Source organism: Patagioenas fasciata, chromosome 2 (genome assembly GCF_037038585.1).
Source record: "Patagioenas fasciata isolate bPatFas1 chromosome 2, bPatFas1.hap1, whole genome shotgun sequence".
NCBI classification, from domain to species: domain Eukaryota; kingdom Metazoa; phylum Chordata; class Aves; order Columbiformes; family Columbidae; genus Patagioenas; species Patagioenas fasciata.
In genome coordinates this window covers 54388409-54412814 of record NC_092521.1, presented here as the reverse complement: position 1 = coordinate 54412814, position 24406 = coordinate 54388409, and the positions used below count along the sequence as shown (strand labels likewise).

General features: G+C 37.8%; 1 protein-coding gene across 10 annotated transcripts in view; it reads right to left on the bottom strand.

The window, feature by feature from the left end:
* The window catches only part of PTPRM (protein tyrosine phosphatase receptor type M), a 466670-nt gene that overhangs the window by 338646 nt on the left and 103618 nt on the right, over positions 1-24406 (bottom strand). For all 10 annotated transcript variants that reach the window (XM_065830251.2, XM_065830253.2, XM_065830257.2 and 7 more), the window contains exon 2: positions 18200-18322. In XM_065830251.2, the coding sequence (XP_065686323.1) occupies positions 18200-18322 (123 nt within the window). The remainder of the gene's footprint in view (positions 1-18199; positions 18323-24406) is intronic.

The window sequence follows — 24406 nt, the reverse complement described above, 5'->3', positions numbered from 1 at the left end:
AAGAAAGAGAAAGAAAGAAAAAATATTTAGGGCTGTTGCAAAGTAGCGTTAGAAAACTCACATTTACGTATGACTGCAAAGTAATCTGGAGGGAAACCCCTGAATTTGGAGAACTTGACACAATGTTCTGTCTCTGGGAAAAGCCTGAAGATGTGTAGCTCGGGCTTTCTGAAACAAAATTCCCAAAAGAATAAGAACGACGTCTGCTAGCCTATTGCTAACATGAAGAGAAACCTCACCTGAGTCAACTGAGAGCTTCAGTTCACTGAAGTGATAAAGATACAGAACATCTGAAGACGAATCAACATCACTGCTTCTAGAGCATTTCTTTGGAGTAATTACCCAGACCTGAGTGCACACATCCATTATAAAAAGTTTTATTAAGGTTGTTTGTTATTTCAATGGGAGTTTGAGTTAAAGGTGGATTGCAGACAGTCATCATTGGTGTTTTTGAGTGGAAAGCAATAAGTGCATCCTCTGTTAGGAAACGTGAACTGGTGTAAGTACTGCTCGGTTTTAATTCACACTCTGCCACTGACTCATTATCTCAAGTGAGTCACTTAACCTGTGGAGGTCAATTAGATTGTCTGTAAATTATTCGGGATACCACACACCATGGCTGTTGTGAGGTGTTACTCATTTCTGGAAGAATATTTGACATTCTTGTATAAATAAGAGTATAAATTTTATTACTACCAGAAATTAGCTTATAAGAGGGCCATGGTGTGTGCCACTTGCAGTTATTTTGCATGATAAATGACTCTCTCTAACACTCATCAGTGATGATTGTCTCAATCCCTGTCACATTTTCCACATTTACAAGCTTTTGCACTAGGTATGCAGGAAGACACGCATAAGACAAAGACAGTAATTGTCAGTTCACAGAAACTGAAACAAAAATGGGGACATGGTACCCAGAAAAATGACATACAGTGTTTATTTTGTTGAACTTCAAGTGAAAGAAATCTATCCCTGCCCTGACAACTGCTGATCTTTTATCTTAAGCAAAATCATTATGCCCCCCCTAGATCTCATACTAATGACAGACCAATAAAGGTGTCTGGGATTAACAGATACAGTCTACCTCCAAAACAGAAAGAAGCAGCCATGTGGCCCATTACATTTCTTGCTAAGGATGATCTTGTAGTACAGGAAAATAAGAGCTGAAAGCAGAGCATGATCTTGCAAGGCTTCTAAATGCACGAGGTACTCCACTCGATTTCAAAATGCCAAACAAAAGTGTTTCAGGATTAGAAAGTCGGATTCATTTGAAAGAACCCGAGAAGGCCTCCTTTCAACTTTAAATTGCTTTAGTAAAAAAGAAACTGCTGGGAAGTATAAAAAAGATAAATTCTGGGACTTTTAATATTCGTTAGACTTAAATGAACATTATCATACTGTCTTCCAACATCTTATTGGTTATTTTATTTCTGAAACGTCTCTTACCCTCCAAATTCTGTTCCAGCAGCTACCAATTCTGCTGACCACAAAGCATTATTAACTGACTTGCTCCACTCAGACCACAATATGATCTTCATCTGCTCATCTAGCTCAGATTCATCTAATTCCCATGGTAATATAAAAAGGGACAACATTTATTAATTAGATGGTGTTCTGAACTAGACTTCAAGGCTGACTGTTGATGGACAGAGTGCTCAGTGAAACAGAAAATGAAAGAGTTTGCCTGACACTAACAAAACCAACCCAATACCTACCATAAAATGAGTACTTTTTCTACTGTTTTGGTTTTTTTTTTTTTTCCAAACACTTTTTTCCAAAAGTATCTCTAGTATTCTTCCCCCAGCCAATCTAACTCTTAAGTGTCATGCTCCTGATGTGTTAATAATTTCTTACAAGGTTTAATAAAAAGCTGATTTGGTCATTTAAAAGTTTCCTGCATCCTTAAGCAACCAAGTGTTGTTTTACAATACGATGTAGCTAATTGAAATGGCTTGAACTCCAGGAGGAACCCCCTCTGAGCACTAAGTCTTAACAAAATTTCAGCTCCTCTCCCTGTTGAGAAGTACAGCAAAATACAGAGGGGAACTGCACGAACCTCAGCTGTGGTAATCCAAGGTTGGATCCAATGTCAGCCTCTTCCAGCAGCCGGCATCCTGCTAGTGGTAAAAGGAAATCCCTTGGAGACAGGGTCTATAGACCCTAAAGTAGGCTGGCCTGAGACAATCCCAGCTCCATGTTAGTCTTTTCCTGACCTCTGGTAGTGAGAAAAAGAAGCTTTGCAGAGGCAGAGAAGCCAACGCTCCCAGCTTAGTGACAAAGCCTACTACAACACTATGCAAACGTGGTACACAAGGCTTTACTGCCTCGAGTTTTTTTCCTTTAGTAACTTGTGTGGTAACACTTGGTATCTGTTCTATATTTAACATATCAATATTTACATATTACACTAGTTTGTTATGCACTTTTTTTGTATTAAAGTAGCTGATTTATTGTTTCAAAGACTCAAATGGTTTTGGTTTACTGGGGTTTTAGGGTTTTTTGTTTATTTTTAAAGGAATGTAATGTTCCACTCAAATTGACCAGAAGTAATACATATATTGGGAAAGTGCTGTCATCTGAGTGCACAGAATATTAAGGCATGTAGCATGTTCCTTGTAAAGGAACAAAACAAAACAAAAATCCTTCTCTTATCCCAACAGAACTTCAATAAAATGAAAAAGTACATTCCCATCTAAGTCTCAGAGCTAAATATTTCAGGGATCCTTACAAACTATTTGGAACTGCAAAGTAAAACTACACTTAGGTTTCCTCCATGTAACAGAGTTTTTAATATAATCCTCCAAATTAAGGTAAAGTAACTATACAGAATAGGCTACTTTCTTTGTTGTTAGTGGAAAAGAATGTGATGGCAGAGGGAGGAGTAGTAAGAGAACAGGACAGGAAAGAATGACAAAGAAAAATTCTTTTTCTATGTTCTCTTCATAAAAGTTTATCAGTACTTTGAATTACAAGCAACTTATACTCACAAAATACAGTCCATCACAACTTGAGCTGTGAGCACTGCATACAGCGAGCCTAACATGAGAAAATGAGGTCCAGGTAAAGTCAGTGGCAGCAATGGAAAGGACAACTGTAATTCAGCTTCAGCCCCTAGTCAGAGATGATGTGTCACTAAAAATCAACATGTTGTTCAGGTTCTAAGTATGCTGTTGTCCCAGTTTCCATAAGGAAGTTTTGTCTTTTTACAATAAAACATTTCTCTTTCAGAAAGACACTTTAAAATTTACTTCAAAATGTCATTACCAACAATGAGATTCGGCTCTTTCAGACCGTAAGAATATTTGAGGCAAAATGCTTTTTGATACCATAACAAAGAACATACTGAACAAAGAAAAAAAGTAATTATATTTTTAATTACTGTGCCATAATTAACACATCTTGTGTAACAAACTTTAGAATTGTCGACAAAGAACATCAGATGAGGCCAAAATTTGGTATCATCTGCTGCTATTCACACTTAATTAGCAACCTCTAAATTGCAGAAAACTGGTATCAGTTTCTAAAAACATGTTTTTTCACAATTTAACCTTGGCATAGGAAGAAGCGTGTGTTATGAAGCTTTGTATTAAGTACTGAAGAATGCCTGGAAAAAAAAAAAAAGACTGTAACATCATTTATCTCGAATGTGAGTAATGCATCTGTATGAAGCCAAGTGCAACCAAACCTCTTCATGTGTTTGTTTCAAAGTAAAGGCAACTGCTTTGCTCAGAATATCCTGTGGATCAGCAGAAGTACTGAAAATCATCAATGTGGTTCTATCCAATTGCTAGTCAGGCCTTCTGGAGTCAGAATAGATGCAGCCATAAATATTAATGTATGTGCTTTTTTAGACCTATCTTCAAATGTTCCATCAAATTTTCTTTAAATGGGAAAAAACATAAAAGGAACACACTTTAATAGGCAAAGCAAAGCTTAGCTCAAGCAAATATTAAGTAAAAATATCCCAGAATCCTTTAGGGAATTTGACAGTACCTCCCTAGACTCCGTATCACTGATATGCGAAAGTGCAGTGCACCAGCAAAGCTTTAGTGAGGAAATGAATCCATGAAAAATAATAATGCTTAGAAAAAGCACCTCAAGTTAGAGATGGCAAAAAAAGAAATTCGGCACATAACAAGAAACATGACAGCTGACACAAAATGTGAAGTCTTTGGCTAGCAAATTCAGTGGGATTTAGAGATGCACTGTGAACACTTCTTGACCACAGAAATCTCATGCACATTCTGAACTTAAAGCAGAAGGAAGACAGAATGAAATTGTTGCAAATAAATATGTTCTTCCAAGTATTATGGCACAGGAACTGTACTGAATAGGAACGAGAACAGAATCTTGAAGTAACAAAAACCCCAGAATCTCAAAGCAACAAAAAATGAATAAGTCTTTTGGCAATTAAGTTTTGCTTTCATTACAAAGATCTGTCATTTAACAAATGTAGTGCAAAAATTAGGACTTCTATTAGTTTTTAGCCTTACAATAATATTGAATGGCTCTTAAAATGACAAAATAAAGGAAATGTACAGCTTCATCATAAAAGCAGCCCACCTATTAGCACACAAAATAGCGGTCTCAGGTTACATAATTTCAAACTCTTTTCTACTCAATATCAATAAAATTCACCAGTGAAAGAAACTAGACAACCTGAGATTATACCAGAGGCTTTTCTGTATTTCCTTACGCAGGATAGGCTCTATTTGCCAAACACAGGAAATAAACAGCGGCACTCTAGTCACTGAAGTATCATTGCAATATCAATTTTATTTCCACATTACAGGTGCAGAACTAGCTTTTCCAAAAGAGTATTTTCATTCAAATGACAGTGATATAGGTAAATAAAAGATCCCAGATGAGCTCTTCCCTGGCACTTTAAAAGCAAATTCATTAATGGGAAACAAACCCACAAAACTTTTTATTTATGTCTGGATAATTTCACACACGCATTGCTAAGTATCTTTCAGTAGATCACAACAGTTACAGATTTCAGATTCCAGAAACAATCCACTTCAGAGGAGACTTTATGACCAGTTTGCTGTTGAGTCATAACATCACTGCTCTTTAGTGAAAGTTACCTCTACCACCTATAAAGGAGAATAACTTGATAGAAAAGGATACGTCTAATTTGAACCTTAATACTACAGAGAATGTCAAACAAGAGTTGGAGGCATTTCCAATACATACAGCTTGAAGTGGAGGAGAAGTGCATGATGAAACTAAAGGGAAGGCAAGACAAGGTTAATAGACATAGATATGTAGCAGCAGAGAAATATTGTCATACTGTTGGTGCTATGCAGCTGTGAAGGCTACATCTAATATAAATCCATTTTATATATGTAGAAATTCTAATTATTTCCTTTTCTGGTGAATACACACCATATCCAAGTGTGTATTCCAAGGGCGGCTTCTTTTTTTCTTTCTTCTCTCTTAAATGAACTTTGCTTTTTTACAAAGTTGTACAGAAGGTAAAATGACCTGTTCCAATACTTTATGTTAACTTAAAAGTACAACTGGATGTAGACACAATACAACAATTAGCACGGGCAATTTAAATTCAACAGGCACTATAATATGCTCTTGTAAAATATACCTTTTCCTCACTGTTAACTAAAATAATAACAAACTTCTTACTAATTACATAATTGTTGTTATTGCTACACTAAAAAGCAGGGGGAAAAAACATCTGCCGTGCACTCAGTAAAGCTGCTTACATTTTGCAAGTCATGTAAGTAAAACGCTTGAATTGACATTTCTCCAAACAACTTTCTGCCTTCACAAACGTGCTTCATGCTGAAATTAAACATGGCAAGAAAAACACCACAGCACACATAACACCTAAATATTATTGCTGAAAGATACCGTATCTCTTTATAAATGGTACATCAATTTATTCCACTGCAAGATTTCAGGGTCTCAGGCTGTCTTAAATTTCACATGGTGCTTTGTGCACTCATGAAGAGAACTCGGTACTGTTGCTGACCAAGTCTACTCCAGAACATGATGATTTGTTGTTTCAGGCACGTAATCATTGGTAGTGTTGGCACACTATGAGCTTGCAGAACTCAGGGACCACGTTCACATTGTCCCACACAGCACTTTGTGGACGGATCAGTTCCTACAGGCACAAGCTGAAGAGCAGGGGCACAATATCCCACTGATATCCTCAGAACAGGACCCTCATCAACCCAGTCTGGACCTTTCAAAGGCATCTCATTTATGTGTGGCTGCTTACTAAGGAAATCTCATAAGGAAATTCCAAGGAAAGCAGCAAATTTTACAGCCCTTTCTTCAGGTACCCTGTTACCTTCTAGAAAAGCACCTTTTCCCATTTGGGATACAGAAGAGTCCAGAATCCTCCTCTGAAAGTCTGACCTCCCTTTCAGTTCCTTCTTGGGCTACCACTTGTAAAGGATTGCAAGATCACCCTTTTAAGTAGCAGTACAGTGGTAGGACCCCTTTACTAAGATGTGAGAACCATAGGGTCAGTGCAGTCTGCCACTCAAACAGTAATTAGCACTGAATCCTTTTAACTGAAAAGAGGAACTAGGGACCTGCTTCTCTTCACCTGTTCTTTTCCTTCCAGAGCCTTCTGGAAGGAGTGCCTGACAAATCTTGATTTCTCTTATAAAGATTGATTTCTCATGTTGCTTTCTCTTCTACAATAGCCCACATGCAAAAGGAGGGCTAATGACCAGCTTTGGGACAGGGCCATTTCCATGCAACTGCAAGATAAGAATTTAAAAAAGCTTCAGAAAGGAGCATTTCTAACTCCTTTGAGCAATGGTCTGATCACGCAGGTCTTTTGTAAAAGAAACAGCCTCTCTAGCAAATTCTCAGTTACCCTGCTTGCTTTCTTTTTGGCTCTCAACACGTGAGCAGTAAGAGAATACATTAAGGATCATCCCATTGTCACTACGATTGATACATTTCTTGTGCAACTGCAGGAGACAGACAATCTAAGAACATCTAACTCCTGAGTTCAGGTTGGCACCACAGTGCCCACCTGCATACGTATCAGTCAATTGCGAGAATTCCCCTTCATTACGTTGTGACTTACACAGTGTTCAGGAGCTTCCAGGAATAGGTGACAATGTTCCACTCCATGATTTTGTTGAGGAGTTTCAACCATCATTGTTTTGAACTTGTGCATCTTAATTTCAATCTTTTCCTATTTTGGGTTTCTACATGCCTTTTTGCATCTAGGTTTCACTCTCACCTTCTGATCTGAAAGTGTTTGGGGTGTTGGGAAGAGCTGAATGCCACAACAGGAACCAATGAACTGTGAAGTATATTCTGGCCAGTCATGCTCCAGCAGAAGCCAGAACTACAGAAGAGTTGACTGTGACACTTCAGAGAGGTAAAGACTGTACGAATATGGGGAAATCAGGAACTCAAATTTGGCAGGACATTCCTCCCTCTAAAGCAAGGGGAAAAATGAAACAGTAACATTTTAAGTAACAATACAATCCTAGATACGAAAAAGAAATTTGTTACAATGAGGGCCCTGAAACACTGGCCCAGGTTGCCCAGAGGGGTGGTAGATGCCCCATCCCTGGAGACATTCCAGGCCAGGCTGGACGGGGCTCTGAGCAAACTGATCTAGTTGAAGATGTCCCTGCTCATGGCAGGGGGTTGGACTAAATGACCTTTGAAGGTCCTTTTCAACCCAAACTATGCTATGAATTTGTATTAGAACTTAATGTAAAATCATAGTATATGAAGTTACTGGTGAGAAAAGTGCATCTGTAGCTTCCATGTTCTAAGATGAATATGTATATATTGAAAAGTGTTTTTCAAATCTATATCACGTAACACAGAACTGTGATCAATTGCTTGCATGCAATTATCACAAATATTTGATGTTATTAGCTGCTGCAACATTATGACTTGGATAATTACCTGCACCTGTTTTCTCATAATTAAATGGCTGTGTACATCATTAAATTTTCAATGAGGTCCACAGAGTATTTTTTTTCCTTTGTGCTACTGAAATGCAGTTGATTAGAAATGTTGTGACTTCTAGATGAAGAATGCATTATTTCAGCTGGTGAGCGAAATAACTATATTGCTTTAACACTGAGAACAAAAGTACTTAGTTCTTTAATTCAGCTCACGGAATTCGTGAAAACCTTTTAATTGCTTCTTCTCCGACTCCGAGTTCTGAAAACATATACTAGGGAATTAAGACTGTGTCTGATATGTTGGGAAATCTGATTGCTTCAAATACAAAGGGACTTAAATACAATAAAAAACAAAAAACACAATCCATTTTGCTTGTGTAATAACCTGGCTCTGCAGCCACATTTGCTACCTGACATACTGCCACATGACTGTCCTTAACTTGGGAGCAGAAGTCCAAAAAGTGTGGACAACTGGAGACACTAGAAGCCACATTGCAAGAAGTTCTAGGTGACTATACGTAGTCTCCTATATGTGCTATTTTTGGCTGAGCCCATTCCTTTTACTGAAAAAATGCTGTTTACGCCCACACACTAAGAGAAGACTCTTCCCTTTCTGCAAAATTTTAGACATTTTCCAGTACAATTCTACTGTGTATCGGATTTTAAAATATTACATAGAGTATTTACCACAAGGCTTGATTAAGGTTAATGAAGTAATTTAAATCACATAATTCTCTGGTAAAAGAAGGAAGATAAAGGGAAATGCTAAAAATATATTGTCCTTAAACTTTTATCAAAATATTGGTTTGGTCTGAATATGGGCCTGGTTTTTGATACTAATGAGGAAGAACCTTTTTTTGTCACTGTCTTGTACTTCAGAGTAATTTCAAATTCAACCCAAAGAACACGTACTCCGTGAATGACAGGTTTGCCAAATAGCTTTCTGATGCAGCATTTAATGACCTCTGCCTCAAATCACTCAAATCAATGACTTTTTGGCCGTTCTCAATATAGCACAGATCGAGCTGCTAACAACATACTATCAGTCATCAATGCCTGCCAACAAATTAAGTGCTATAAGAAGGGATGAAAAAATCTCTCATAAATCTAATAGAGACAAGAACTCCCTCTTTAATTTCAGCAAAAAGCCTTAAAATAATATGCCAAGAAAATGACTCCCTGAGGAATCATAACACTTGCACTCCTAAAGAGGAGTGATGGAGTCCACCTCCAGCTCACTGGCATTTTAACTGTGACTATGACTATGATCTTGTCATATGGAAGATCTGTCTTAAAAGACAAACTTCTAACTCAGGAAATAACTGACTTAAGCTCTGAAATGGAGGCAGTCAAGTTACACACTTTAAAGCCTGTGCATGCAAGGAAGGGTTTTGATCCGCTCTTTATTAGTTTTGAAAGGGCAGGATGGATGAGAAGAAATCTAATGGGATAAGCACAAGACTAAAAGAAAAGCCCTGAAGACTGCATGAAATTAAGAGGCTTTTTTCCCAGTAAATTAATTACTAAACAAGAAAAAGTTTATTTAGGAATACTCCGATTATTTCCCTTCCTCCTGATCTTGCAATGAGTGCAGCTCCTAGAGAAGCATCTTCAGACTCACTGTGTATTTACAGCCTTCACAGCCTTTTTACTGTCCACAGCTTTTCTCTAACTGGCTAAGTATTTTCATTCTCCAATGGAAGAAAATAGCCAGGCAAATGAGCACAGAAGTTGTATTGCTACTTAGTACAAGTTTGCTGAAACTAGAGCAGAGACTGCATTGGTTTCAGTAAGGTACCCATGGCAGGGAAAGTACAGTAACACGGTCTTCAGCACTGGCTGAGTACCTAGGGAACCCTATGTTCAAACATGTGCTCATTTAATTTATCTTACTATGGGGTTCCAAACTACCCAGATTAAAGCTTCCTGAGGTACATTTACCTGACTCAGGCTTATCCCCAGGAAAGAAAACTCCTGTGTGGTTTTTTTTGTCAACCAAGAGCCTCCACCGGAAATAACTGATTTTTTCTTTTCCACACCAGTATTCCAGTTGAAAAAATGCCTGTTCAACATAAGGTATTGCAAAGGCAGCTGTTCTGAGTCCCCAGTAAAATACTTCAATCATTATTTACTGGCTTTACAACATGAAGCACTTTCCATCCTTCCTGCTGGGATTCTCCTACCTCACCTTCCCTCTCTCCTGTTGGGATTCTCTTACCTCATCTGAAGGAACTCCTTAGGAACACTTCAGGGAGGGAAAACAAACACATAAACAAAGGCCCAGTTACTCAGTGTATTTCTAATTGAGCAAGGAAATCTGAAACAAGACTCTGATGCACTTAACCAGCAGGATAGCATCTGGCACTATGGGTGGAAGATGGGAAGGAGACTCGGTTTCCCACATGTAACAGCAAAACTTTGCAATCCTGAGCATTTTTGTTGTCAAGAAATCCATTTCAAACTCAGCTCCAGTGTCTAGCTTATTATGTTAGCCGTTTCTCAGCATATATTATGATAGATGTTATATATAACCGCAGCAGGAAAGGTGTAATCACAGCAAGGTAAATGAGTTAGGCTAGAGGGCTTGCTCAGCACTGTGTGGTACTATGTGGTGTTACAACGCACAGAAATACCCTCAGCAGTCAACTCCACCTTCCAGGTTGCTCTGAGAACACTCTGCTTTAATGAGAAGTGAATTCCCACATCTTTCACACAGCCTCTATCGGACTTCTGTGGAAGAGGAGAGTTCCTCAAACATCAAAAAAGTCATAATTTGGCATATCATCATTTTCCAGTGAAACACCTTTAACAAATCTTTGTCAACTACTGGTGGATTCTAACATAGCGTCTCCCACTCACTTCCAGAAGTTGCAGCTTATTGTGCAATTTTGCATTCAAACATCAGAGGGCTGCTAGAATATATAAGAAAACAGGACAACTGTTCTCCTCCTCCTGGTAAGCTACAAATACTAAAAAGACAGACTGTTGGTTCAAATGAAAATTTTGAAACTCTTCTATGTCACACATTACCTCATGAACCACACTGTTTATATTAAAAATACCTTGTTCTGCAAAAGAAGAAAAAAATGTAAAATAAAAATTATATGTAGAGAACATATACAACAGAGGATTAAATAAATCATTAGCATATTAATGCCACCATTTTGACTGAAAGCTATTAGGCATGTTGGCAAAATACATTCAAATATCTTGTCTAGTTGCCTATTAAGCAAGCTAGGAACATTGTCCATCAGTGATTCAGAATGAGAGATTCTGCTGATGATTAATCTTCTACTTCCTTTGCAAGAATACTGGATGCTCAGTATTTCTAATAAACGCGGTATTTGTGCCAGGTGCTGGAACCTGTAAGTCAGGTCAGAAGATACGAAAATGACTAAGATTCCTGTACGTTATCACAATAAGTAATGCTTCAGATGCAGCTGGTGGCATTGTTTTGGTTGCTGAACAAATCCATCAAGTGCACTACTCACAAAGTCTTGAGGTACGTTGTTAAAGCAGCTATGACCCCTTTAGTGCTTGAGCTGTAGCCACAGCAGCACAAAGCGAGCTGGGTCTGCGCTCAGGCAGTTTGCTCACAGTGACCTCCGTGTTGCTCCGAATTACCAGCAACTGCTATTAGCTTAAGCGGTTAATTGGAAACTGGCTTGGATGCGTCAAAACAACCTGGAGCTGCTTGCAAAAGAGGTATGTCCTTAATGCCTGCACCTATTACCTGGATGTGCAATAAAATGCTAAACACTCTAGAGCTCCAGGTCTAGAAAATTCACTGAAAATAGCATTGAATAAGAAACATATTTAATTCTCTTCTATATGAATGTAAACAGAAGAAAAACATCCCTGATAACACAGAACACGAACACAATGCAGTGCTAAAGTATACTTAATGATAAAATACACATCACAATGGAAAGTCAAACTACTATAACCTTATATGTAAGACATCGCAGTTTGCTTTAATATAGACTTGCCAACTGATCACTTTATCTGTCTTTTTAAAAGGGATCACAACTCTTCTACACACAATTAAACAGCAATGTACATTTTTAACAGAACTACTTCACATTCTATAACATTAAATACTCCTTTAAGTCAGTGTCTTGGTTTATGGAATATCTGCCTAGCTATGCACGTCTGCTAATGAGGTGTCAAAAGGCCATTTTAAACAATAATTTAATACAAGCACTATACACATTTTCTGCAGACACTGCATAGACAATGCCAAACATTAAGCAACACTAGGTATTCAGGATACAAATAACCATAGCTAGCCATTCAAAAAATTACATATAGCCATGAAAATCATATATTATCACCTCCAATAGGACAAACAGAATTCCTCATCCCGGCTTTTGACCAGCACTATATTAAACAGAGAAGTCTTCATTGCTGAATACATCCTTTCAATGCACTGAATAGCAGCTTATGAAGATTTGATATATAATTCATTTTGTACTATTCTAAAATGAATTAAAGGCTGATGCTACTGACTCATTGCAAATGCAGAGACATCCCTTCAGTGATATCAAACCAATTGCTACACAGAACAAAAATGATTCTCTTGTCTTTTAGAAATCAACTGGACCTGTGAAATACTGTAGAAAGATGTTACAAAACTGAACACAGTGTTTTGTAGCAAAATACATGGACATGAATAGAAATGACATCCAGCAAACGACAAATACAGCGGACTCTTGACACTATTTGCATTTCTTCCAGTAATCTGTAAAATTCTAACTGCACCACTGTCAGTGACAAGATTTACTGTAGCAGTATAGAAACTAATAAAATGCACTCAAGTATCTAAAAAATTCTTTTTTTTTTGAAGTTTGCATATCTCTCTGTGTTTTGGTTGGTTGGGTTTTTTTTCTTTTACTCACCTGAGTTTTTCTCAAATCTTACTCTACTCATTCCTCAGACTACCCCTTGATCTTACCTACCTCACTGCTTCAGAGCTCTGACCCTGCATTCTCTTCACTGTTGTCTGTATGCCTGCTCTCCATCGATAAACTGGAATCCATACACACACGTTTATGTTTCCACACATTTGTCTATATACATATTAATCCTTCAGCTTGTAACCCACCCCCGCTGCCTTTAATCCAACCAACCCCTCTGTTGCTCTCAGTTCTTCTGTTCTTCCCTTCTAGGAAACACTCCCCGGTGTCAGAGAGATGGTTTTGCTACTGCTGTCTCACACACTCAGCCTGCATTCCTTCCTTATAGACACTTCACAGAATAAGCAAAAGTTTTGAGTTTTAACATAAAGTACCAGACAACTCTGTGGGAACACCACAATGCCAAAATGCTGACAGGCCACCATGAGTCAGATTGGACACGAGCATAAATGGGACTATGGAGTAAGAGTAGAGCAGGCATGAGACAGAAAAATAAATCATTATCTGGGAGATCAAGCAAAAATCAGATTAGAAATGCAGGAAGAAAAGTACCAGAAGACTGTTTATGTTTATTCACATTATCACAGGACCTTGGAGGACTAAACAAGACTGCTGGGTAAACACAAAATAAAAAAAAAATGGAACAAACAAATGAAGTAAGCAAACAGTACTGATCAGAACAGTGCAAAGGGATTTAGACACAGCTTCTTTTTTTTTTTTTTTTTTAAACAGACACAATGACAAAAGAAAGGTTTAAAAACAATGAGATGGGCACATGTGTTTAGAGGGAGCACCTTCCAACGGAGTGAGGCAACATGAAGGAATGCATAAAGATTTCTCTCTGAAAATTTACCAACTAGATGATGAAGACTGCTATCAGGTGTAGCAGAAAGTAAAACTGGTATAACAACATTTAAGCTAATATGAGACATCTAAGAAAGCAACAGACAAAGAATCACAATAAGTAGCTCATATTTGATGCATACTGAAATTTAAAAAAAAGTCGTCAAGGTTGTTAGTTTGGAAAAATATCTTTGTAACTACATTCCAAATGCAAAGTAGTAGTTTGTAGATACCTGTGGGGCCTAAGTCTGCAAGAATTTGGCATAAATTATTACGTTCTAAATGTGCTGCTTTCTAAAAGAAAGCCGAAACTGAAGATGCTGTCAACGTGACGTAGGCAAGATCAGAATAGTGCTACTGTTCACACTGATCAAAAATGCCATAAAAAATATCTCATCCAACTGATTAATTGGACTGGGAATGTCTTAACTATTGGGTTGACCTTGGCTGGCTGCCAGACACCCACACAGCTGCTCTCTCAGTCCCCCTTCTCCACAGGACAGAGGAAGAAAATGAGACAAAATATCTCCAGGGTCAAGACAAAGACAGGGACATCACTCACCAATTACTGTCATGGGCAAACCAGACTCGACTCGAATAAAATTAATTTGATTTATTGCCAGCTAAAACCAGATTAGAATAATGAGGAACAAAGACAAAACTAAACACAATGTCCCCTCAGCCCACCTGTTCTTTCCAGGTTCAACTTCACTCCTTTGTTCCCAACCCTTCCACACTCTACACCCCAAGTGGCACAGGGGGATGGGGAATAGGGGCTGTGGTCAGCCCATAACACTTAATCTCTGCTGCTCTTTCCTCATACTTTTCCCCTGCTCCAGTGTGTGGTCCCTCCCATGGCAAACAGTCCATCACAAACTGCTCCAACATGGGTCTCTCCCACACGGGTTCTTCAGGAACTGTTCCTGCACGAGTCCTTTCCACAGGATACAATCCTTGAGGAATGCACTGTTCCTGTGCCAGTACCCTGCAGGTCCTGCCAGACAACCTGCTCCTGTGTAGGTTCCTCTCCATGGGTCCACAGGTCCTGCCAGGAACCTACTCCAACATGGGCTCTCCGTTAGCTGCAGCTTCCTTCAGGCAATGTCCATCTGCTGTGCCATGGGGTCCTCCACGGGCTGCAGGTAGAGATCTGCTCCAGCGTGGAGCTCCACGGGTTGCAGGGGGACAACCATGGTTGTTTCCAAGGGCTGTAGAGGAATCTCTGTTCCAGTGCCTGGAGCAGCTCCTGCCCCTCCTTCTTCTCTGACCTTGGTGTCTGCAGGGCTTTTTCTCTACATTTTTCTCACTCCTCCCTCTCACAGCTGTTGTCCAGCAGTTTTTACCCTCTCTCAAACATGTTATCCCAGAGATTCCACCAGCATCACTAAGGGGCTCAGCTGTGCCCTGTGGTGGGTCCACTGGAGCCAGCTGGGACTGGATACATGCAACATGGGGCAGCCCCTGGTCTCTTCTCAGAGGAGCCACCACTGTAGGCCCCATTCCCAGCACCTTGCCAATACGGTATATCTACTGTTTGGGCATGCTTTTCCAAAGACATTTTTATTGGACTACAGCTAGAGGGTTTATAGTTAGCTATCATCATAAATGTGTATTATATAAACACATTAATATCAAACTGCTGTATCTGTTCTCTAGGACAATGCAAGATGGCATTAATAATGACTTTCTGTAATTATAGTTTCGAACACTATTATAAACATACATTCTTGGAACGGAAAGACAAGAGAAAGACAGAGGCTGAGAAGAGGGAAGAGCCACTCTGCCTACATCACTTACTCCATTTGACTCACAGGACACTTGAAACAGAAAAGCAGTGGATTAATCACTCTCATTTAATCCATATAAATGTATACAAAAATGTATACATGTCATTGCTTCATGGGTCTGTTTAGTGCAATTTCAGATTACTACTGACTCTTCAAAGGTAATGCTTATATTTATAAAGAAAAATAGCACACCATCACCCTAGTTACTTTAGTAGCAATAACTTCGTATTTTTCTACAACAATAAAAATCCAACAAGGATTAAAGCCCACTGTAAGAAACACTTTTAGAAACTTTTTATTATTATCTTTCAAGCAACTTACCAATTTGCACGTAAAACTAGATCTCACAAAGAACTATTACCGTTCACTAACATGTAAATATATAGCGTGTACATTAAGGTGTACACACATATGCATAAATTTTATACGACATGTCTTTTGTCCCACTGAAATAACATATCAAGCTAATATACTTATTCATCTGAAGTACAGTTATGCTCTCACCAGTCTCATGTGGATTAAAATAAATCAAATGCCATAACTAGTGTGCTTCCCCGTGACTGGCACCAAATTATGCAAAATATTATATATTGACATCAATCCACTCACTGGAGCATATTGCCTGAAATTAGGAATGTTATATGCATTAATTTTTTCTTCTGACAAGGGACTACTGAACTGAGAGTTCTTGTTTCAGTCAAGTATTACAACATTGTTGTACAAAGCATTTTGCTTTCAAGCCAAGAATTCCCCACAAACCATTAATCTGAGATGTTCTATTCATTATCATCTGAAGTTATTTTTTTCTAAAATATGTAGCTCTAAAACTGCAGACAAACTACTTGAAATCATTTTTTAAGAGTATCACATAACTCTCTGGCTAAGGGTGACTGAAAACTAATTAAAATCATTAAGATGATGATTTGAACAAGAACGGGAAAAAAAACGTCTAAATGAAATTACAAGGAAAAATTAGATACCACTTGACTGAATCATGCCCTTAGACACACTGCTTCTCGTTTGCAAAAATATGAGCATTCCTCTCCCTCTCAAAGGGGTTTTTGACCTTTTAGGGCACCAATATCCACAACCCTCCTCAGACTAACTCATTCATCTTCTGACCCAAGACTCCCAAAGCGTATTTCACTTCCTTTAAGGGCAGAAACAAAACTCCCAAATACAATTTATTTCAAAATCTAATATATTTTTACTTGATCATCAGAACATTATTTTAGCTTTCTGATAGAAAGGCAGGAAGACAAATAAGAAACAACTCGTATGACATCTGATAAATAAAATTACACAGATATCATTTTCCCTCCATAAAAATACCAATCCATACTTTGTCTGGATCCTTGGCTCTGGGAAAACAAAAACATAAATAAATCTTCAAATCTATGGTCATCACAGAAAATAACATACATTTGAACTTTTTCTATCCACCAAGAAGAATGAACAACATATACTGACAATCGCTTCCACAAAATCCAAGTGGGGAGAGTAATGAATGAAATTTGGAATAGGAAGATAATTTCCAGTGGCATGATTGAGAAAAAGAATGTATAGCTTGCACTGCGAGCCAAGATGACTGATAAACTATGTGTCTTCGCTCCAACTTGAGAAACAGTATTAAGCATTAATGAAACGGTCCAGAAAATTTTTAGCAGTGTGTGCCAAGACCACTGGACAAGAGCCAGCTTGAAAAGGAATCAGCAAGAACCTCCTTTATCTGGGACGATGAACTCAATCCAGCACAAGACGATCCAAGTGCCGGGACTCAGGCAAAGAACAACTATTAAAGGGATTTTACACAAATGCAAAAATACAGTACAGCTGCTTTAAAAAACTAAATTGAAATGGATGTGAAACACCTGCACGTCCGTCTGCAATGTTTTTGAACATTCTGGACAGTTATACTAAATTATGAGCCTAATGCAGAAGTCATCCTGTGATGATTTTACAAGTGATTTTACAAAGTTGGATTTTTGTTTTGGCCACTTTTACGTGTCAATGGTTATCAGGATCTCCATCTTTTGGAGCTAGGGCTGCAGGAAATGATTCCCAGGGAGATGGAGATCAGTACACCAAGGGAGCCCTTAACATGCCTAGATAAAAACATTAAAAAAGAATAATTGATAAATTTTAGGCTAGTGAGTATTTGTGTGGCTGAAGTGGTAAAGGAATGGCTCCATTACCAGAGAAAGTTTATAGTTCAACAGAACGCAAGGGTTGTTGCTACGGAATTAGGTCCAGCTGCATGCAGTGCTCAAAGTACATTAAATATAATATCATTTAGGCCCTTTGTTTTGGGATACCTCTCCTTTTTTCTCTCACCTGTTTTTAACTCTCCATTTCTTTTCAGAACAGAATTTGATTAATACCTCTTTCAATGCATATGCCTGAGGCCATCTTTGTTTTAAATTACTATTGCATCTTCCTTTGAGTCTTCCTGTGTAGTCCTGTCTGCCTGTTTTTAGCACAATTTCATATTCATTTTCATGCCACCATTCTGGTTTTTTTTCTGCCTCCCCTGGTGACACCAAGTTTCTGTTTCTACTTTCTAACCTTTATGTTTCCCACAGGACAAAAGCAAACCCTCACAAAAATCACTTGGAAGATCTGAGTATGGCAATTAACAGATTTAGATGAAGTGGCGTTCTAACAATAGTGCTGTCAAGAAATGCTGAAGACGCACATAAGCTGATGTCAAAGAGAAAAAAAAGCAAAATAAGAGACCAACCAGATGGCATTCCTTGACCCGAGGAGGGCTTTAGTGGTGCGTTCACTTGATCCCAATTAAGATCATCATCATCTGACTGACTGTAGCCACAGGAACTAAGAGGTTCATCAAAAGTACAGCATCCTGTAAAATAAATACGAAGATAAAAATTAAACAAGGCATGCAGGTAAAAGATTATGAATCTCTAACCTAACACAATTGCAACATTATTTAATGCAGGTTGCATAAATTTTGAATGTGTTTTCATACAAATTCTTTTATCTATATCTACATATAAATCACCACTTTCTGAGAGTGCATGAAATCTTCTTGTCATGGAAACAAAATCCCAAGGGTAAAAGAGCAGATTTAGAACTGCAGCCAAACATCCTCCTATGACACAATTTACAGGTATCAAAAACAAAACAGCAAAATAAAAAGCAGTGAAACTCAGAACATGAAAAGATTGAATGATTAGCATTCTTCAGCAAAAACTAATTATTCCATGTCTGAGAACAGACATTTTAGAAGAAAACTGTGAGTGTGGGAACACTGGCTCCCATTCCTGTATCTTGGTTTCCAGGGAAGGGAAGGCCGAGATGCTCCCAGGCGAGCAGTGCTGCAAATGGGTACCAGTCTGGGCATCTGTGGGGTCAGCGCCTCTGGTACAACACAGCACATCCACCTCAAAAAGCCAACCCACATGCAGCCTCAAACTCTCTAAGAGAAAATATTATTTCATCTCTTTTTTTCCATTCTCTTCTAAGTAATTTAGAAAATGATAACAAGTTATAAGAGCTCACACTATTTCAAGCTGAGGCAGGGAAAAATCTCACGTCACAAATTTAGAAGAACAGAATCTAACACTATCCACAAGAAAATGGAAAAGCTTTGCTTCTTCCCTTTGGTACAGAGGAAATTTTTCCAGTGTTTCTTTTACACAGTTCTCTTCTAACACAAGTCTAACACAGGGTTACAAAATTCTGTTTTCTTTGATGTTTCACTCCACTGAAGAATGACATCTTTCCTATTTGAGAAAACAAATATAACCCTAGTCACGGATATTTCAGTCTGCATTAAAGTAAATTCTGCAGCTGTTCAAACAAAACTAAACTTCAGGGCTATTCATCACCTTTGCTATCTGTCCATAGGCACAGCAGGCTTAGCCTTGCCAAGCTGTATTAAAAGAGGAAACAGATAAAATCTAGTTTTAAAAGAGGACTTTCAAAATCTAAATTTTCCTAGAATGTAATAAATGGCATTATAGAATGCCCTATAAAAAGGTAGAATACAAGACAAAATTCCATTATACCTGACAAGCTTCACGTAACTGAAGACCAGTCTTCCCAATACCTAGGTCCCCGTTTACATTCGAGATTCATGACAAGCACTTTGCAAGAATATAATCTTCAAAATAAAATAATTTTATATGCAATCACCAAATAATTTCTTCTTTTTTTTTTTTTTTTTTTTTTTTCTCTTACAGTACCATTTGTCTTTATTATAGACATATCTTATTTTCCCTGCCTATGGATACAGGTCATCTTATACTGTCCTCTGTTCTAAAATATTTTTCTATAAGCAGTCTTTGTTAGCTCTAGGTATATCAGGGAAATTGGCACCTCTGGACACTGCATCTTTCTGTACAATTTTAAGTGTACAAGGTTACATTAAACAATCCATTGGGAACAGAAAACCCATTAAAGAACTTGCAACTCCAAACTCTAATATTCCACCTCAATGATAACAACAGATATAAATTATGTCTCTCCTAAAGTTAAACAAATTCAGAAATACAAGACATCTGTATATCAAATAACATCTGCAACATTTCCAGTGGGAAGGCTTAGAAAATTAGGCAGCCATTTACACATTTGTTCTAGTACTTGCATAAATATTACTCCAAACTTCATAAAATACGTCACAAGCTAAGTTTCAGACACAAAAGCAAAACATTACATTAATTTTCACAGCCCTATTTGTACTTCATTTAAAAAAAAATTAAAACCACACACAAACCAAAACACACGCACACCAAGTACAGCAAAAGGTAATTTCCTTGCAAAGGTACTGCTAACGATATTAGAATATGAGTTTAAATATCAAGTTAAGAAGTGTGCAATGTAGTCAAGCTTGACAAGAAATACACATCCCCCCAAAAAACTGGCATAAATCAGGGCTTATAATTCAAACACAGGACTAATGAGGTTTGGGAGCTACTCCGTACATTAATCTCATCATACATATCTCTAGTGATAAGAAGATACAGAAGAATTTAAGGTGTTTCCTTGTTCAAACCCAGAAGCGCAGCCAAATACTGCAAAGTGCCCAATACTAGAAAAAAGGAAAGGTTTGTGATTCCAGATGGTTAGTAAAGGCATCTCTCCCCTTCTCACTAGTTAGGAAGATGTCAAAAACATGGATAAATAGAACGACAGTTCTACTTGCCTAGACCATTTGTCTGTCAGCACAGGACCATTTCTCACTGCTTGTTTTTCTTCATTTCTCTTGTGAGTCTACAACTAAATCACTCTGTCTGGATTTCTTTTGTTTTGTTTTGTTTTCTTTCTTCTTTGTTATTTACAACCTTCAAATCTTTGTGAATTTACTATCTTAGAGCTTCCTTGAAATGCGTATCAGATGTCCACATCTGCTATAAGAAACGTTTATAAGGAACTTGAACTCCTTCCATTCCTAAGTCACTTCCACACACAACTAATAACCAAACTGTAGCAAGTGTTACTATGAGTTATCAAACTGTATGGCCATGTATTCAGAGAACTGAACAACACACATAGGATCTCTAATAGTCCAGATGCCAAGCCATGTTTCTTTCTCCAGCCAGCCACTAAGGATAAGATAGATAATAATGAAGGCTTTGCACAGCCGTGACTTTTTGGAAAGTCTTCTGTAGGTTAAAATAGTATGCATAGCATATATAGGTGTTGGAAGTATAGGTGAGCTTATAAAGAAACTTTTATTGGAAAAACAAAATAAATAAATACCTAGAAAGATAAAAGCTTAGCCAAATTAACCAAGTAACAATTACTGCAAATTGACAGTCCTAATGGCTTATGCCTGCTACCCAAATTCTGACCCTCACATCTGACTGTATTACAAATAAAATGAAGCTCTTTAGCAACAGGTCATGACATTTGACAAAACCCCACATTTGCATCTGCTCGAGCCCTCCTGCCTCCTGCTGCAGTGCTTCGCCTATTTTCTAGTCATGATGCTCTTAATCTACAAGGTTTTCACTTCATAAAAGGTCATTCGCATATGGTATCAACAAGGGTTAGTAAAATCTGAAAAATTATCCGTGGTCTTAAATGCCTCTCATCATTGCACAGTTTTGAAGCAGCACAAGCCACTGCCAAGTTAGGCAGTTGTTTGCAATCATCTAGCACACTTGAGGAATTCTGCCCATTTTTGCTATTAGAATTTATAATAATAATAAAAATACATATTGTCTGCTATATAGTTTAATCAGGCAAAGCAAATTCCCTGCCTGTTATACTCGCACTACAGTTCAGATAGCCAATCTGTATTTTTTGGTATTCTGTGCTGACTTAAATATTTATAAGTAAAACAGGATATTCATACCCCATCAAGATTCTTTGGCTTATGCTGCATTTTATAGATATTTTTGGATTCCTAAAAGGAAATGAATTGACAAATGCACAAGATGCAACATAGTCTATTACAGCCTATGGTTCTTTCAACTGCAATTATCCTTTTAAACATCATGAATCCAGTTCAATATAACTATGTCGTTGTCCAAATGTAGTCCTTTTTGCAAGTTTCTATTTTTATTTGGTTAAATTGCTTTAGATCTTGAAAAATTTATGAGCTTAAATGAGGAATATAATTTAAGATGAAAGCAACCAATTAAAGTAAATGGGTAAAAGAATACCCTATATTTTTCCTAACGTGAACAAAGTTTTATTCAAAGTATTCTGTGCATTACAAACTACAACATCTATCACAAAGTATTATCAAATAATACTGCACCAAAAAGTAGGATAATAGAAGACAAAAATCAATTAAGTGACAAAAACTAACACAGAAAAAAAAGTTCAATTTACGCTGGACGCTGTTTTGTTTTTGTTGGTCTTACATACTGCAAAGATCTCAGATCAATATGTACCTTCTAACAAAAATCTGCTGCCAAATGTACAAGTGCTAAAACTTGTAATGCTTATGAGCAGCAATGTTAGCACTGGCAGGGAACATATGTGCATACTACAACTTATACAAGGGCTTTTTTTTTTTCCTTTCTACAGCAAAACCTTGTGGTTTCTGATCTGTCATGGCATCATGAATTCTGCTGCAGAACACATGAACCCAGAAGATGAGTATACCAAATCCCACATTTTATTAGTAGTATTCTTTATCTCATTTAAAAAGTATTCTAAACTCTGTTGTCTCTGTATTTTCAGTCTCTTACTGGAAATGCGTTTATGCCGATTAACTCCAAGTACAACACAGCTATTTTTTGAAAGAAAAATAAAGGGTCTGATCCAAAAGCTGGATGTCTAGATCATAACTGGTATCCGGGGGCTTTGATAACACAATGAAACATTAATTTCCTATGAGGCAATGGATCTTCTCTTTCGGGGTGGGGGGAAAGAAAAAAAAAAACCTGTGCCCAAATCAAGAATATATCATTCCTCAGCCAGCTGCATTCCCTCCTGTCCTCGTGAACATCCTTGCATCCAGCAGCAATGGACCAAGCGCATCGCCTCGGCAACATACCAAGGCAAATGAAAAGCAAAATAGCTGCAAACTGTGACAAACTGCAATTGTTAAGCTTGACTAGACTGTGAATGAGTCAGCTTTCATCCCCAAGGGTTACTGCTCAGGATGATGAGGCAGCATTACCCTGCTCCCCTGTGCTGCCTTTTACATTTTTAAAACTGTAGATTTCAGGGCAATCATCCTATCTAGATACTCTCATGACAATTAGAAAATGATCTGAGAAACACAGCATTAGGAAAACAGAATCCTGAGGCCCTAAGCTGACAAGTCATCAAATCAGAAGATAAACAACCGCTCCTTTGTGGACAGGTAAGGAGTCATGAAGTGGAAAATAAAAAGCCATTCCCGATTATAGATTGGCTAACAGAGAAAGCAAAAGTGGGAATCAATGGACAGTTTTTAACATAAAAAAATCAAAATGCTGTCTCTAACCCTGTACGACTGGCCTGGTCTGCTGTATAACTTTTATTAAAGATAGGGTGATGACAGAAGTTGTCTAATCCAAAACTGTTCACCTTTGTGAAACTGATAAGTGTTTGAGCCAACAAAGCATCAAGTGAACTAACTACAGCTACATCAGTGGACAGTTTAAAAAATGTATTAGAAACTGGACATAACGGCCTGCCTGGATTCTGCTTTGTGTGTAGAGTCTGAGGGAAAAAAAGTGACTCTACCTGCCTTTTCAAAGGTGTTACAGCACCGCACATTACAAGGACTGGCAAAAGCAGCTCTTATCTGTGTGCCTCCCAAGTGCACACAGAGCTGCCACGTATCTGCAGTGACATATACCCACCAAAAAAAATCCTGTCCAGGCTTTACAAGTGAGCTCTCAACAGCAAGTAGTCTGGTTTAAAATGGGACATTTATTTTCTCTCAAAATATACCAAGTTTTTGATTCATACCAGAGGCAAGTGTTCAGATCTGTAAAATAATACTGTAATCTAGATTACTGGTCTTGGAGTCTGAAAAACCATGTGCTGCATAAAGTTGATCTAATTTAAAACAGTATCTACATTTTGTCAAGTCTGCATATGCGTGGGAGTGAGGGAGAAGAACAAGAGGAAACAGAATTTACAATTAAAGAACTTGTCTGATTGCAGCTGTGCTCAGAACTGGTTTTGAAAAAGGTAAAGGATGGGAGAATTATCTGGAAAATCTCATCAGCCAGAGTGAAGATGATAAGATAAAATAATGTATTTTGCAACTAAGAAAGGCCAGGTATTAATTCTGGCTGTAAGGGAGAATAACAGGAGAAAAAAATAATAAAAAATTGTGCTAAGGTATGTGCAAAAGATGGTACGAGAATGCTAGAGAGCTTCAAATTCACAGACCAAATTCCGTCAGTATTGCAGGTGATGACAGTACACAGAAAAATATTGTTTCAGATAAACATCTAAAGCTGTTATTTATGAGACTTCAAAAGCTCACTGCATGTTCATAAAACATTTACAATTGTTCTCTCTGTTCTCC